Here is a 15,842-nt window from a genome sequence, read left to right as displayed (position 1 = left end):
GAATGGTTTAGATCGAAGCATATTCATGTGTTAGAATGGCCCAGTCACAGTCCAGACCTAAATCACATTGAGAATCTGTGGCAAGACTTGAAAATTGCTGTTCACAGACGCTCTCCATCCAATCTGACAGAGCTTGAGATATTTTACAAAGAAGAATGGGCAAAAATGTCCCTCTCTAGATGTGCAAAGCTGGTAGAGACACCCCCAAAAAGACTTGCAGCTGTAATTGCAGAGAAAGGGAATTCTACAAAGTATTGACTAGGGGTGCAACGGATCGTTGCCGATCCGTGATCCGTACGGATCACCCTCCGCGGATCGGCACACCCGCGATCCGCGGAGCACTTTTCGGGCCTCAGCCATAGGAAAGGCCCCGGCTTCGGCCTAGCTCCGGAGCCGGCGGCCATCTTGGTACACCCGGAAGTGGCCGCTGTCTCGACAGGAAGTGACATTTCGTCGCCGCCATCTTGCTACACCCCACACTCCTGCACAGTACAATAATGATAGAGTGAGAAGGGGGCAAGCGGACATCTTGTTACACCCACCGGAGTTTTAAATTTAAAAGCCATTTTCAACACAAAACTGAGCTTATATGCACAAATACTGTATTTATGCATATAAGCTCGGTTTTGTGTTGAAAATGGCTTTTAAATCTAAAACTCCGGTGGGTGTAACAAGATTTGTGTGTTTTTTTTTTTTTTTTTTTTTTTTATGCTGATCCGAGGATCGATCCGATCCGTGACTCTGATCCGAGGATCGATCCGATCCGTGAGATTTTTGATCCGTTGCACCCCTAGTATTGACTCCGGGGGGCGCCATACAAATGCCCCACACACACACACACTTTTCACATATTTATAATCCTTCCACTTCACAATCATGAGCCACTTTGTGTTGGTTTATCACATAAAATCCCAATAAAATACATTTACGTTTTTGGTTGTAACATGACAAAATGTGGAAAATGTCAAAGGGTATGAATACTTTTTCAAGGCACTGTAACTGCCTGCCTGTATGTAAGGTACAGGCAGACAGCTTTCCTGAGAGTCTGCATGAGCTGGACATTGCATCTGTGATCTGCAGGCTCCTTAGAAAAAAAATAATGCACAATTTTTTACCTGCAAAAAATGTACATTTAGGGTTTTTTTTTTTTTTTTTTTTTTATTTCAAAGGTGAACTTCTCCTTTAAGCCAGATTAATATCAAGAATCTAGTGGTTTCATTGGCTCTGTATTATGTTGCAGACAATAAGTCCTAGGCTATAATGGTACTTTAGTTCCCCAGTCCTGAATAAAGCTGTACATAGACATATTAGGAGGGTAGTTGGAAGTGTAGGCATTATTTTCCAATCCTCAGGACGAAAAAAAATATTGCAGGGACTGTGGAGTGCTCCTTTAATGTTTTAGACCTGGCTCTCCTGGTCTTAGGGAGGGACGAAGAAAGTTTGCAAAGGGGTGAATGCTGATTTTACTGCCTTATCATAGGGAACAATAGTGATCTGTGCAGGTTTGCTGTTCTCTAAGCACCCCGAACAGTCAATTCTTGTCAGTTGGGTTTTGTTTAGTGAAGGAAGCACTTCATAGAGACTATGGAAGTAAGCGCACTACCACCTTTTTTACCAGCAGGGGTCAGGCTACTCCTTGCTGTGCAGTCTACTGCCCACTTGTGGTTGCAGCTTGTCATTGCCTCCTGTCTGTAGATAGCTTATTGGGGATTTATGACTGATGATGACTTTCAGACATTACAGGAGGTAATCTTATTGTTTTGTTTTTTTTTTGTTTTGTTTTTTTATTATTTTAAAGATATAAATGGTGCCGCAAGAATCTGTGTAATGATTGCTGTATCATTTCCAGAATTCATTTAGCAGACTCAGGTGACAATGTTCTCATGACATTGAAAATATGAGTAAATTTTGCCATTAAGCTCACACTCTGATTTATGTCCCATTTCCACCTCCATGGGGGCCCCCAGTGGTCCTTGGTAATCTCAGGGTCATGTTATGTACGCTTGTGTTGTGTCTCCATGTTTTCTACGTGTTAACCCTGTGGGTCTTCTGCCATTCCTTCTTCTTGCAGCCTCTCGACGTCATTCCAGGTCCACTAGTGCGCTCTCCACTTCCGAGTCTGTGGGGCAGTCAGGTGAAGCTGCACTAACTGCATGACCACTTCATCCTCCATGTGCTTGTACTGCCTCCATCCAACCCATCCCTCGCTGGCATGGTGCATTCCCATCTCATGACATCATCCTTATGTCATTATGTGTCATTTTTTTTTGTCAGCATAGTTTTATCTTTTTTCTTTTATTTCCACCTTTATTTCAGCTTTAAGGCCAACTCCACCCCGACTGGTATTATTGCTTTCTTGTGTATGAGCACTGGTGGTTTGAACTCATAGGCTTCTTTTGTCTCTTGGAGACTCTAGTGATTTCTGTTGTTACCACAAGGCCATAATGAAAGTGTCACTATCTCTCCAGCTGAGTGTATTAGCACAAGGATCCGTGGTGGTGCAAAAATCCTATAACGAAAAAAAACCCGTAAGTGTACAAAAAAAGTGCATGTGAACGCAAACAAAAAAAGTGCACTTAAGGGTGTGCTTTTGTCCACCCCACCCCCCCCAAAGGGGTAGGACTTGTACCCTGACCACTTGGGGTGCAAGGCTCCTGATGGGAGGTTTAACATGGTCTGCCTAGCCAGAAGACCTGGCAGACCACCATTCTTCTAGGACTGCCGAAGCCACCCCCAAATACTAAGTCAGGGGAGCTCTCCTGAAGAGAGAAGACCCCCTCAGAGACAGGGGAGGAAGGAAACAGAAGGCCACACATCCTCCCCCTAGACGTCCTGTGTAAAACACACACAAAAGTGAAAGGTGACAAACATGGGAGAAAAATAGTAAAAATAATAAAGTGGCCGTGCCCAAATTGTGCATTGGCCTAGGCCCTGAGGTCCTGCTCATTGATCACAGATGGTGCTCCATTGGCCTCTTCCTTGGCCACAGGAGCTGGGAAAAGTGAAGGCCAAAACCAGCAGTGGCCTAATGCCGGGTTCTTGCCATCTAGGGGGATAAAAGGATAGATGTTCCCTTGTTTGCCTCCCCTCTACCCGGCAACATCTGCCACATGGGTCCTGAGCCCTCAGGTGAGATAGCAGAGCCTGAGATGCATGGTGGGAGGAGGGGGAGGGGGATTGCGCATTCCTTGAAATCGGTTGCTCCCATCTGATAGCTGACCGCTTGTGATGTCTACCCACATTCCCGGCTGCTGACATATGACACGTGTCAGTAGCAGCGAGAGGGTTATTTGTGATTCCAGCTCACCACCGGCCTTTTGGGCTAGTCCTAATATTTAAACGATCTGAGCCTCCCTCACTTTCCTTCTGGAAGGTGTTGGTGAATAATAATGCTTTTAGGCCCCTTTCACAGACTCTGATTTGATCAGCGAGGTATCTGTACACTGATCCCCCCGCTGATCAGAGCGGGCAGATGACGGGACCTTGTCCTCTCCATTTATGCAGAGCGAACACGGAGAGAGACGTTCTGCTCCATGGGTGGCTGGGTGTAAACAGACTCTGCTGTCCGTTTTACACCAGACTGACCTCCAATCCAATCCGCCTAGATGAAGGGGGACGGATCCCCTTTCATTTTTTTTTTTTTTTTTTTATGAGGACGGATCAGATTGGAGGTAGGTGGGTGTAAGCGGACACAAGTCCTTCTACGCCCACCTGTCCATAAGGATTCATGGACCCATCCGATCAGGTCCTGATTGAATCATCCCCTGTGAAAGGGACCTAACATTTTGCAGTGTGACCTGTTGGAGTCTGTCCAGCAAAGCTCTGTAATAATTGTTTGGCATGGCTGGATTCCCCACAATCACCTAATGCACTGTAGTGTAGCATCTAATGCATAATTGGTGTGTTTTTTAATGTTTAATGATTTAGTCTCTCACGTAAATTTTGGCACATCAGTGTTACGGCAGTGAGACCCATGTGACTAGAATACAGTAATCAAAAAGCAGAGAGCGCTAAGGATATTCAGATTCCCCCCCCCTTTTAAATGTCTCTACTTTAAGTGATAATAAAGTAAAAAACAAACATGTTATATTTCCCTGCTCTGTGTAATGGTTTTGCACAGAGCAGCCCCCGACCCTCCACTTCTCAGATCCCCCCCCCCCCCCCCCCCCTGGTGCTCCTGGCCCCTCCCTCCTGCTCAGAGGAAACGGCTTGCAATGGGGGCTCCTGATCCACAACTCTGCGTGTCCATTCACACACAGAGCCGCAGCTTGGCCCCACCCCCCTCTCCTCATTGGCTCGCTGGCTGTGATTAACAGAAGCAGTATCCAATGTTTCCCGCTGCTGTCTTAGCCAATGAGGGAAGGAGAGCCAAGGCTGTCATGCTTATCACTGAAGGAAGATTGGGCTCAGGTAAGAATTTTGGGGGGGGGGGGGGCTTTGCTGCACACTGAAGGTTTTTTGCCTTCATGCATAGAATGAAGGAAGGTAAAACACCTTCAGCCTTTACAAACACTTTAGGATGTAATGTGCCGTGGAGTCCATGTATAAGAAATTTGTTCCACAAATGTCATGAGCTTTTGCCTAGCTTCACAAATTGTTGCTGTATTTTGCCTAATACGTTGATTCCCTAAAATTGTCTGAGCCAGTCGTGGCCATGGTGTGTATATTTTCATGAAATGCCGCAGTCAGGCAAATACCGCATGTGGACTGTAGATGGCGCTGGCAATCAACGTATTAAGCAGAATATTGACGGATTTGTGGGAGGGGAGATTGGCAAGTGCTTGTGACATTTGTCTAACAAATTTGTTATACACCGACCCCTATGTGTCTTACCCGATAGTGAATGTCTGCTTAACAATCATATGTACTATATATCTGTATATAGAGTGCATGGTATTGAGCAGTGCTAGGTCTCTTTTTTCCCTTCATTTGGGTATAGTAGTTGAGGTGTGGATTGTGTACATACAAAGTGTGTGTGTGTATATATATATATATATATATATATATATATATATAATTTTCTTTATTTTTTCCAATGCATCCTTTCCGCTCTCAGATGCGCCACAGGGCTTCGGTTCATGAGTGAACCCCCTGCAGCACAGCTTGCACATGCACGGGGTTTCCCGACCATCTGCACACGGGCAGGGTTTCCTATGTATGCACAAAGATGGCTATTAGGGAAGTCCCAAGTCTTTTGCTCATTTTGTGCATGCGCTGGCAATCACCGGTGCACATGTGCCAGAGAGCTCTTCCGGAGGGGGGGTTCAGGCGGAGTCACTCGTGGGACATACTGAAGATCCACTTGAAAGCACAGGTCAATTTCTGAAAGAATTTACTTTTTAAAAATCATAACTAGTCATTTTCATTCGAAATGTCGCACCATTAGTGGACCGATTCTCGTGCGGCTATCGCATTTGCGTGATCGGGCGTGTTGGAAATTTTTTGGAAAATTTCTAATCAATGATGGGGAGAGTCCTGCGAGAAATATAGTCAAAAAAGGAAATGCGCAATGAGCTGTGACCTGGAAAGAAAAGAAGATTCCCAGCCGCGCAAAAAAAAAAAAATTCTATAGTAACATGATGTGAAATTGAAGGCTTGGTTGGTCGGATTTAGAAATCAATAGTGGCGCCATCGGATTACAAAAAACACAAAATTTCTGATTTTTGAAAGAAACCTATTGAGTGCTGTCCGTGATATGTTTTTTTTTATTAGTACCAACATACAATTTTTCAGGACAAGTTTTTGAGGTTTGTCCCCCCTTCTTCAAAGTCCCAGCAGTACTGCCAGAACCTCGAAGAAAGGGACGTACCCCAATTGTATGTTGGTGCAAATAAAAAAACCGTATCACGGACAATACTCAATTGTCTCTGTTGCAGTTGCACGAATACGGCTACAAATCACCTCAAGCATGATGTTTGAAAGAGAATTTGTTCAGAATTTGGCCCATGTATGGCCGGCAGAAGCGGTTTCCTTTTCTTTTCTTTTTTTATGTATTTATTTATTTTTATGGTCAGCCAATGAAAGCCAAGGAGAGGGCATGACCGCAATGAAGTCACCAAATGCTGATCTGACAGTTAAGGAATCAATGTAGTGAATTTGTCATTCATATTTGGTGTTTCCTGGTTGATGTGACAATTCTGAAGATACAATGTAACCTTCAGGGAAATGTAACATCTCAGTTTTCAATTGAAATCCAAGGAAATAATCCTACTTTTATTTTGATTGGTGTTGGTGGTGATGAATAGTAGGTTATTGTATGGACAAGACTTTTACTTTTTTTTTTTTTTTTTTTTTTCATTTATTTGGTGGTTGTGTTTACTTTGTTATTTTGGATTTATTATTGACGTAACTTTTGCCATGTTTCTTTACAGCTATGTTACTGCCCCCTGGTGACCAATCACAGTATACATTCACACATTTCTTATGAGCCGTGTCATTGATCCAGGGGCCAGTAATTCACACTTCCCTGCTTTGTTTTTCAGTTGGGATTATCCATCACATCTCTGCTTTTCTTTTCTTTTTTTTTCTTTTTTTTTTGCCATTCCTATTCATGTTACTCTCATACAGGTGAAATGATTTTATTGAACTCTAGCAGAGGCCTCATCTTCTAAGAAGCCATATGCCACTTTGGTGCTTCGAGGGTTTCCTGGCTTCGGATCTTCAGCTGCTGTTACATTACAAGTCCTGATATCCAATGTTTTGTGTAGCAGCTGAATATTCGCAAAGCCTGCCTGCTATTGGTTGGTAGATAACCCGCGTCCTATCAGTGGATTTCCTGGGGAATGTCCTGGAGATATCAGATGGGCAGAATGACATTGTCACTGGAGGAGTCCGGTGTCCGTCCCCCCCCCCCCCCCCCCCAATGTTTTTGTACTCGAAGAAGAAAGTGATGGTGATCACTCCTCCTTCAGATGTCGCCTTTCTGATGTCCTCAGTGGTTACTTCCCCTGGAATTCCACCTTCAGCTTCCGTTGGTAACCCTGTTGTGTTTTTTTTTTTTTTCTTTTCTTTTTAGATCGCTATGGAATGAGCCAGTCAGGAAGACTACCGTCCTCCATGAACGCCATGCGGGTTCTCAGCTCCAGTACGGACCTTGAAGCCGCTGTGGCAGACGCTCTGGTGAGACGCAAATTGCGTGCATTGCTGCTCTTCACCGTTGTCCAATGCAGCCTTTCTCAACCTTTTTTTTTTTTTTTTACCCCAGAGGAACCCTTGAACCCTTTATGGTTTCAAGGAACCCCAAGTTTAATTATGATATACCCATCACTCATAGAAAATAGCATGATTAGTACAATATTTACATTTTTAAATAAAAAAAAATGTGTACCTACAGTATTTGACACCAAGGGCAAACTATTTTTAATACCCACCAATAACAAAATTATTTTCTGTAATAATAAAACTAAGTAATAGAAAAAAAAACACATTTCGGTAAAATTGTGGTGTCCCTTAAAGTAGAACTTTAGGCAAAACTTTTCTCTTTTGTTTTGGATAGAACAAAGAAGGGTTATAACCCCTGTCATATATTTTTATTTTTTTATTCGCCATCTGTGTCCAATTGTGGAATATGTACCTTCACTTCCTGTCCCATAGCCAGACAGGAAGTGAGAGGAAATCCCTGAAAATTAAGGGAATTCCTTGGGGAACCCCCAGGTCACCAGGGCTTGTGTCCCCCATTGGAAGATTTCCCCTCTATTACTTTTCTAGGGACAACCCAAAATTTGGGGATTTTGTTTTTTACTTTCATTTTCAATGGTAATGGGAAACAGGACAAATAGATAGGGTGAATCTTCCTAACAGGAGCACGGACAGCGATAAAAACTGACAGGGGTTCTAATCCCTTTCCACTTCATTCAAAATGTAAAAAAAAAAAAGTTTTGCCATTAGCTATACTTTAACATTAGTGGCCAATGCAGAAGTGACCCCCTTACATTGGTCAGTGTGGGTAAGCGATCAACCTACCACTACTCGGGGGGGGGGGGGGAACCTCAAGCAACCTCAGGAGGAACACAAAGCTTCCACGGACCCCTGGTTGAGAAGGGCTGCTCCATTGACTGCATAGAGAGAACGTGTCTATTGTGCTTTATAACTTTTCCACCCATGGGCAGAATTCATAGACCTGGCAGAGGCCAAAAATGCAAAATATGTAACAGAGTCCAATTCTGTAGCTTACATCTGATCCAGGAGCCCATATCTGAAAGTGATATAGTGTGTATATATACATATAGCTGTGTTTTATAAATCCTGACTCGGTTTGCGAGCGTTGTCTCACAAGACCAGCAGGATTCAAGCCTCTGGGGTGAGCAGTACCGCATTTGGCCAGAGGTGGGGAAGAGGGGCGCTGGAGCCACTCGAAGACGCTCAGAAACACTCCGTTTTCGAGTGCCTTTGAGTGGTCTCCGAGTGTTTGAGTGTCTGAGTGGTCTCCCACCTCTGGCCACACGCGGTACTGCGCATAGACAAGCAGTGGCTGTGGAACGAATTATCTGAGTTTCCATTGATTCCTATGGGGAAACTCACTTTGATATAAGAGTGCTTTGGATTACAAGCATTCTTCTACGGATTATGCTCGTATTCCAAGGTACTACTGTGTGTGTATGTATGTATGTATGTATATATATATATATATATATATATGTGTGTGTGTGTGTGTGTGTGTATATATATATATGTGTGTGTGTGTGTATATGTATGTGTGTATATGTATGTATGTATGTGTGTGTGTGTATATATATATATATATATATATATATATATATATATATATATATATATATATATAATATAGTTTTCTAACCATTTATTATACCAGAGGTGAGCAATTAATTTTCCGAAGGGGCCACATGAGAAACTGGCCACTGTTGTGGAGGGCCGGATTTAATTCTTGTCGATTTATTAATTTGGAACTGTAAGTACATAAACATATAGAGAACAAATACCTGGCACTAGGTATAATAGGTACAACTGCTCATGAATTAGTTCTCTTTCAGAATGGGCGGTCAGGGGTGGTAAAAACGGGTGGCCGAGCCGCAGCATTACTGTCCACCCGACCACCCACTTAAACTGTAAAAAGGCCGGTCAAATTCACCCACTGATTTCAATAAGTCTGGGCTGCAACCGCATGCAATGTCCCTCTGAAAAGCTCTGTGACTGGAAGGAGAGATTTTTGCAGATTCTGACCTCAGGCTCCCGGGGGGGCGTTGGCAGCGTGCTGGCGTTAACACAGCAAGAACGTGTCGGGATGTCTCCTAGGCAACACTCTCCCCGCTGTACCGAGCCTCAGGCTCTCTCCCTCCAGTTCTTGCAGCTTTTCACAAGGACATCTGTCCCCTCTGTGAGTCGGTCCACTTCCTCAGTGAAAGTGACACTGGGGGCATCGAGGGCCGGATAGGGACAGCCAAAGGGCCAGATGGGGCCCTGGGGCCGCAATTTGCCCAGGTCTGCTTTATACTGGATTAGATTTCTCTCCAGCCGTGTCTGTGAGTTCTGCCCGTCCTTTTCCAGTGTCGATAGCGTTAGATCTATAGCATTTGCCGATAGCCGCCGGATGTCCGTCCGATCCGCGTAGTGCCTCTCCCGTGTCCAGTCTGTGTTGTCTGTCTGTTGCTCTTCCCAGAACTTGTATAGCAGAGCCTGGTCACGTTCGTTCTGTGTTTCCCCTCATGACATAATCCCTCTATCTGGAAACCTCTTCTAATAACATTCTTAATTTCTCGTTTAGCTGCTGGGAGACCCCAGGAATAAGGTACGAATATTTCTGTTATGTTACATTTTGTGGCCCGCTCTGGAGTGACTGTGCGTTCTTGTAGCTTCTCCCATTGTCCTTTGGTGATCTGCGCTTGGAATGCATACTATAGACTCACAAGTGTTATTTGATCGTTCTATCCCACTAAGGTTCTATTTGGGAGGTTTTATTTGCAGACACAAGTTTTCTGAGTATAGCAAGAAGGTGACTTACCTTGTGATAAATCCACCTATATCCTTCAAGAGAAGTTTCCTGCATCATACCAGCGCGCTGCGCTCCTGCTAAGGATCCCCATGCTTTTTTTTGGATAAATACCAATCGTCCTCATTGTGACCTGGTATGGCAGGACTGCTAAAGGGTTCAGGCTGCTGTTTCTGGAAAAATGTTATAACATTGTGTACTGTGATCCTGACATGCACCCGCCTAATAGAAAATTACTGCATGTTCCGCGATTGCATGTTATTTGTGTGAGTCCGGGGGGGGGGGGGGGGTACTTCTTGTATTTTGACCTTAAAGTGGAAGTAAACCCTTCTATTGTTTTCAGCCAAGAAAGCTGCCATCTTGGCCTCTCTTTAACCACTTCCCGCCCGGCCTATAACAGATTGACGTCCGGGAAGTGGTTCTGTTATCCTGACTGGGTGTCATATGACGTGCAGCAGGAGAACTGCCGGCGCGCAACGCGGTGAGTGTGGCGTGTCAGTCTGACACGCTGCATCTCCGATCGTGATAAGAAGCCTCTGACAGAGGGTTCCCACCACATGATCAGCTGTGACCAATCACAGCTGATCATCACATGAACCAGGAAGTGCCGGTAAACGGCATTCCTTGGTTTGCGTCGACAGGGAGAGCCGATCGGCGGCTCTCCCTGTTGGGGGGGGGGGGGTCTGTGCTGATAATCAGCACACTGATTATCAGCACAGCCCCCATCGAACGGACCCATAAGCTGCCAATCGGTGCCCAGTCAGTGCCCCATCATAACCCCCTGCCAGTGCCAATCAGTGCCCACCATAGTGCCAATCAATGTCCAGCATTAACACCTGTCAGTAACTGCCCAATCAGTGCTGCCCCTCAGTGCCATCTATTCGTGTCCATCAGTGCCACCTGTCAGTGCCCATCAATTCACCATATCGGTGCCACCTGTCAGTGCCCATCAATTCACCATATTAGTGACCATCAATTCACCATATCAGTGCCGACTCATCAGTGCCAGTCAGTGAAGGAGAAAACTAAATTTTATAACAGAAACGAAGAAAAACTTTTTTTTTTTTTTTCAAAAATGTCAGGTCTTTTTTAATTTGTTTAGCAAAAAATAAAAACCGCAGAGGTGATCAAATACCACCAAAAGAAAGCTCTATCTATATGAAGAAAATAATAAAAATGTAGTTTGGGTACAGTGTTGCATGACCGCGCAGTTGTCATTCAAAGCGCGACAGCGCTGAAAGCTGAAAATTGTCCTGGGCAGATAGGGGCAAAAGTGTCCGATATTGAAATGGTTTGACAGTTTGGTTGACAGCACAACCGATGTGACAGTTAGCATTTACAGCATGCTGGCAATGTTAAAGGGTTTGTTAAACCCATCCATATACAATGATGTCAGCCCCTCTATTAGAGGTTGGCATAGCACATTATGTTAATAGTTTTAAAAAACGAGCAGTGGAAATACCTAATTTGAGCTGTCTTTAGGCCAGTCACATCACTCACGGCCGCTTCACAAGTCTGATGGATTGCTTCTACGGGAGGGGCCGTGATCTCCCTCTGACATCAGCCGGAGAGATCACGTAGCCGCTCGTCTCCTCCGCAGAAGCCGTGTATTGTAGCTGTAAAGCGGCCGCGAGTCACGTGACCGGCCTGATGACCGTTCAAATTAGGTATTTACACTACTCGTTTTTGAAAACTAGTGACTAAGGACGAGCTCAGGCGTGTTCGCAAACCGCACGTGCAGAGCCCACCAGGAAGTTGGCACCGCACAGCGCTGATCACAGGCAGTGAGACATTTCCCGATCTCTGCAGCCGCGCATCGGGACAATGTCTCACTGCTTTGTGATTAGCGCTCCGCAGTGCCGACTTCCTGGCGGGCTCTGCACGTGCGGTTTGCGAACACGCCTGAGCTCGTCCTTAGTCACTAGTTTTCAAAAACGAGCAGTGTAAATGCCTAATTTGAGCTGTCTTCAGTCCGGTCACGTGACTCGCGGCCGCTTTACAGCTACGATACACGGCTTCTTTTTTTTTTGCAAACACGCCTAAGCTCATCCTTACTAGTGACACAGTGTGCTATGCCAGACTATGCCAGGCCGGAATAGAGAGGCTGGCAGTGAAAAATGTTTAATTTTATTTTACACGAATAGCGGTGGGGGTGGGTGGGGCCGGCCAGAGACTGACATAGAGGGGGATGACAGGCAGGAAGGAGGGGGTAGAGAATAGAGCAGGGCAGCCTATCACGGCGAGAGACACCTCGACCACAGTGATCAGAGCGGAGCAGCCCTGATTTTCGTGGTCTGTTTAGAGGGGGGATACAGGAAGTGGCAAGTTGAGTTTTTTACAGTTTAGAGAGGGGCAGATTACACAGCATAAGCGCTGTGCTGTGTAATCTGCTTTAAGGGACCAGAATCTGCATATTTTTTTGGGGTTGACGAACACTTTAACAGTTTTTTTTAAACTATCAAATTGATGGGTTTATTTCCTTTTAAAGTGATTGTAAACAATCGCCTTGTAAAACAACCCATTCAGTTTAAAATGGAAATGCAAGGCAAAATGTGTGTACAGGGGGTCCCCGGGTTACGAACGAGATAGGGACTGTAGGTTTGTTCTTAAGTCGAATTTGTTTGTAAGTCGGAACAGTACCTTTTTTAAGTGCAAATCCAGTCTCAGAGTCAGGAAGTGAGATTAAATCCATCTAATGAGGATACAGACAGTATAATTTTTTTTTATTTTAATTATTCTTTACTTTTTTTAATTACTTTGTTATTTTTTTTAAAATTTAATTAATACTGTATTTCTTATTTTTTTTTATTTTTATTTTTTTATCAATTTTTTTTCACTTAACTTTATTGCTATCACACAGGAGAAAACAATTCCCTGTGTGATAGCAATTGGAGGTGACAGGTTCCCTTTATTGACCCTGTCACCTCCTAGCACTCCTAGATTTTCTGTCATAGCTGAGAGGGGAGGAGCTCAGCTCTCCCCTCTCACTCTTTACATGGCGGCAGGGACAGGAGGAACAGGTACAGTACACTGCATATTAAGCATATATTAAGCATATTACAGTACTGCCGGGCTGCTCACCTGATGGCACAGCAGGGAGATAGATAGATGGTGTGTCCAGGCAGGCCGGCCGTGGTGCACCTCCGCGGGCCAGCACTCGTAGGAAAGACCGGGGATCCTGGAGGCTTCACTAGGCCGGACAAGGCCGCGGTGACGTCACTCGGGCCCCGTTCGTAAGTAGGGGTCGTTCGTAAGTCGGATGTTCGTAAGTCGGGGACCCCCTGTATAGATTAAAAAAAAAATTATGAATTCCTTTTTTCCCCTTTTTTTTTTTTTTTTTTTTTAAGTGATCACATTCCCTCCGTTCTCAGCTGCATAAGAGCTGGGGGAAGAGAAACAGCAACACACTGATCTTCCAGTGAAAGGCTGTGCAGGGGAGGCATGTCATGACTATGTCTAATCATTGGAGGAGAGCACACTGAGTTCCCAGCACAGCTGGAGGACAGACCATGGTGTGCTCTCCTGCTTAGTGTGGTCAGTTTTAAAAAGGAAAGCAGAGGAACTGGCAGGTACACCATGGAGTTCACACAAAGGAAGCAATACAAAGAGAACAGGAGACTTCCTCATACAAGTACATGGTACAGCAGGCACATATCAGGAATAGGAAGTGTTGGGTTTATATACTCTCCTGTTGGCCGGGCTATGAACATTCAATCATTTACATATTCTTAACCCCCAGTAAATGAGCTTTAAAATATTTCCTTCCACACCCCAAAGACATGCTGGGGAGGTTAATTGGCTCCTCTCTAAATTGTCCCTGGTATGTATAAATGTGAGTTGGGGACCTTAGATTGATTGTAAGCTCCACGAGGGCAAGGACTGATGTGAATGTACAATAAATATGTGTAAAGCTCTGCACCGCTATATAAGTACCTGAAATAAATAAATCAAGCTTTCACTGAGCTCTCTAGCTACAGGCACTGTTGAATGATTCATCTTCAAATTTCACAGCAAAAGCACATAAGCCATTATTTCAGTAGCTCAGCTCCCCCCCTCAACAGAGACTTGACTCGCCCCCCTCTGCCTTGAGGACCTTTTGTTTGCCAATCTCTTTTTCTGCGGGGAAAAAAAATCAACTTCTGGCACTCTCCCACCTCTGGAACTACACAAACCAAAAACACAATTTAATTCATTTTAAATATTTAAAGCAAACTCCCCCATCCATCCATGTTTTCATAATGTATTTTGCTGAGAAACCATTTTGAAAACGCCCCCCCCCCCCCCCCCCCCAGCATTTCTGGCTGTGGACATCTTGAGTAAGGGCATATGATTCATGTAGCATTTACTTCCTGGAATCCATCTGCCCTTAGCCCAGGCATGCAGGTGTTTCGTCAGATTAGGCGACCTGCCAGAATTTGTAATGAAAGTGACGTTGTGTCGCCGCCATCTTGCTACACCCCGCACTCGTCCACACTAAGGATACAGTGAGAAGGTGGCAAGCGGACATCTTGTTACACCCACCGGAGTCTGGCATTTCACACTTATTTTTAACAGTAAACTCGGCTTATGTAGTGAAATTCAGTCTTTTGAAATCCCTCAGACTGTTTTGATGATTTTTCAAACGGCTAAAACAGTCAGACAGATTTTTAAATACTGTATGTCACTATATAAGCTGAGTTTACTGTTAAAAATAAGTGTGAAATGCCAGACTCCGGTGGGTGTAACAAGATGTCCGCTTGCCACCTTCTCACTGTAGCCTTACTGTGGATTAGTGCGGGGTGTAGCAAGATGGCGGCGACGGAACGTCACTTCCGTTACAAATTCTGATAAAACACCGGCAGGAGGGTGGGCTTAGCTGAGAAACCCCCCCCCCTCTTAGAATGTATGGCATCATTTGCCTAGGCCTGGAAACCAGGAAGTAACTGAAGAAATAAAAAAGTTTAAAACCAGTAAATCTAATATACTTTCTACTTACTAATGCTAGCAGCGTAAGCATTACAAATAGTCATTGTTGATTGGGAGAGTGAAGTTTGTGTTTTTTAATGGTCGCTGACATCACAGTGAAGGACCAATCTTGAGGTCTGGGAAGGGCCAATAGGCTGTTATCTTTCTGTCTTGAAGCTGATATTTGAATATTGGAGCTCCATGGATTTTGGGGGCTCCCGGAGTATACAAGACAATGGATGCCGCTGCATGCAACCAACCCAAGGGTCCCAAGAGTCTTCTGGGCACTTGGATCTCTGTCCTAAACATTTTCAGCACATTAGAATCCATTTGTATAAGAGATTTTTTTTTGGGGGGGGCTTACTATTTGAGGTATGCATTCCTCAACAGCATGCCGTTAGAGAGATCTGTCTGTCTACCTTTTGTTACTGAGCATTGGTTGGAGGCTTTTCATTCTATACACTTCACAACATATCATCACTTCATGTCCTCGGTCTGCATTCCCAGAACTGTTCGGGGAGAACGGCGTGTCTCTTGGCACTCGGCAGTCATGTTCTCACTTCCTTAACACAGCAAGAATCCCATTTCATTGCAGCTTTGGGCGTGCTTCATATTCGAGATACGATCAGACAGGTCGGCTATCTTCATTATGTCGTCACTCGTGTCTTCAGGGAACCAGTTTTTCTTGCTTACTCAGCACCTTGCAGAATGTCTACGTTGGGTCTCTGTCACCATCTGTGACACGAGTGGACGTCGCCTATCGAATGTCCTGTGTGTAGTGGGCTTCACCCCGGCCTGCTGTCCTGAGAACCACACATGGAACGTGGATGATCTGTAATGTGCTCAGAATGTATTCAACAAAAATTCTGAAAAAAGATCGATGGTAGCCCCTCCACCCCTTCACCTGACTCGCCATACCCATTACTTCATGTTCTTTTTAAACCTCCCTTAT

At 44.7% G+C, this 15,842-nt stretch overlaps 1 protein-coding gene across 1 annotated transcript in view; it reads left to right on the top strand.

Moving 5' to 3' along the window:
- Positions 1-15,842, top strand: part of LOC141147265 (CLIP-associating protein 1-A-like) — a gene marked incomplete in the record, with an annotated part of 201,372 nt that overhangs the window by 110,222 nt on the left and 75,308 nt on the right. Inside the window, 3 exon segments of the mRNA XM_073634471.1 lie at positions 2,072-2,134; positions 7,016-7,119; positions 9,722-9,745. Of these exon segments, the coding sequence (XP_073490572.1) occupies positions 2,072-2,134; positions 7,016-7,119; positions 9,722-9,745 (191 nt within the window).

Source organism: Aquarana catesbeiana, linkage group LG06 (genome assembly GCF_042186555.1).
Source record: "Aquarana catesbeiana isolate 2022-GZ linkage group LG06, ASM4218655v1, whole genome shotgun sequence".
Lineage (NCBI taxonomy): Eukaryota > Metazoa > Chordata > Amphibia > Anura > Ranidae > Aquarana > Aquarana catesbeiana.
This window is presented reverse-complemented; position numbering and strand designations above follow the sequence as displayed.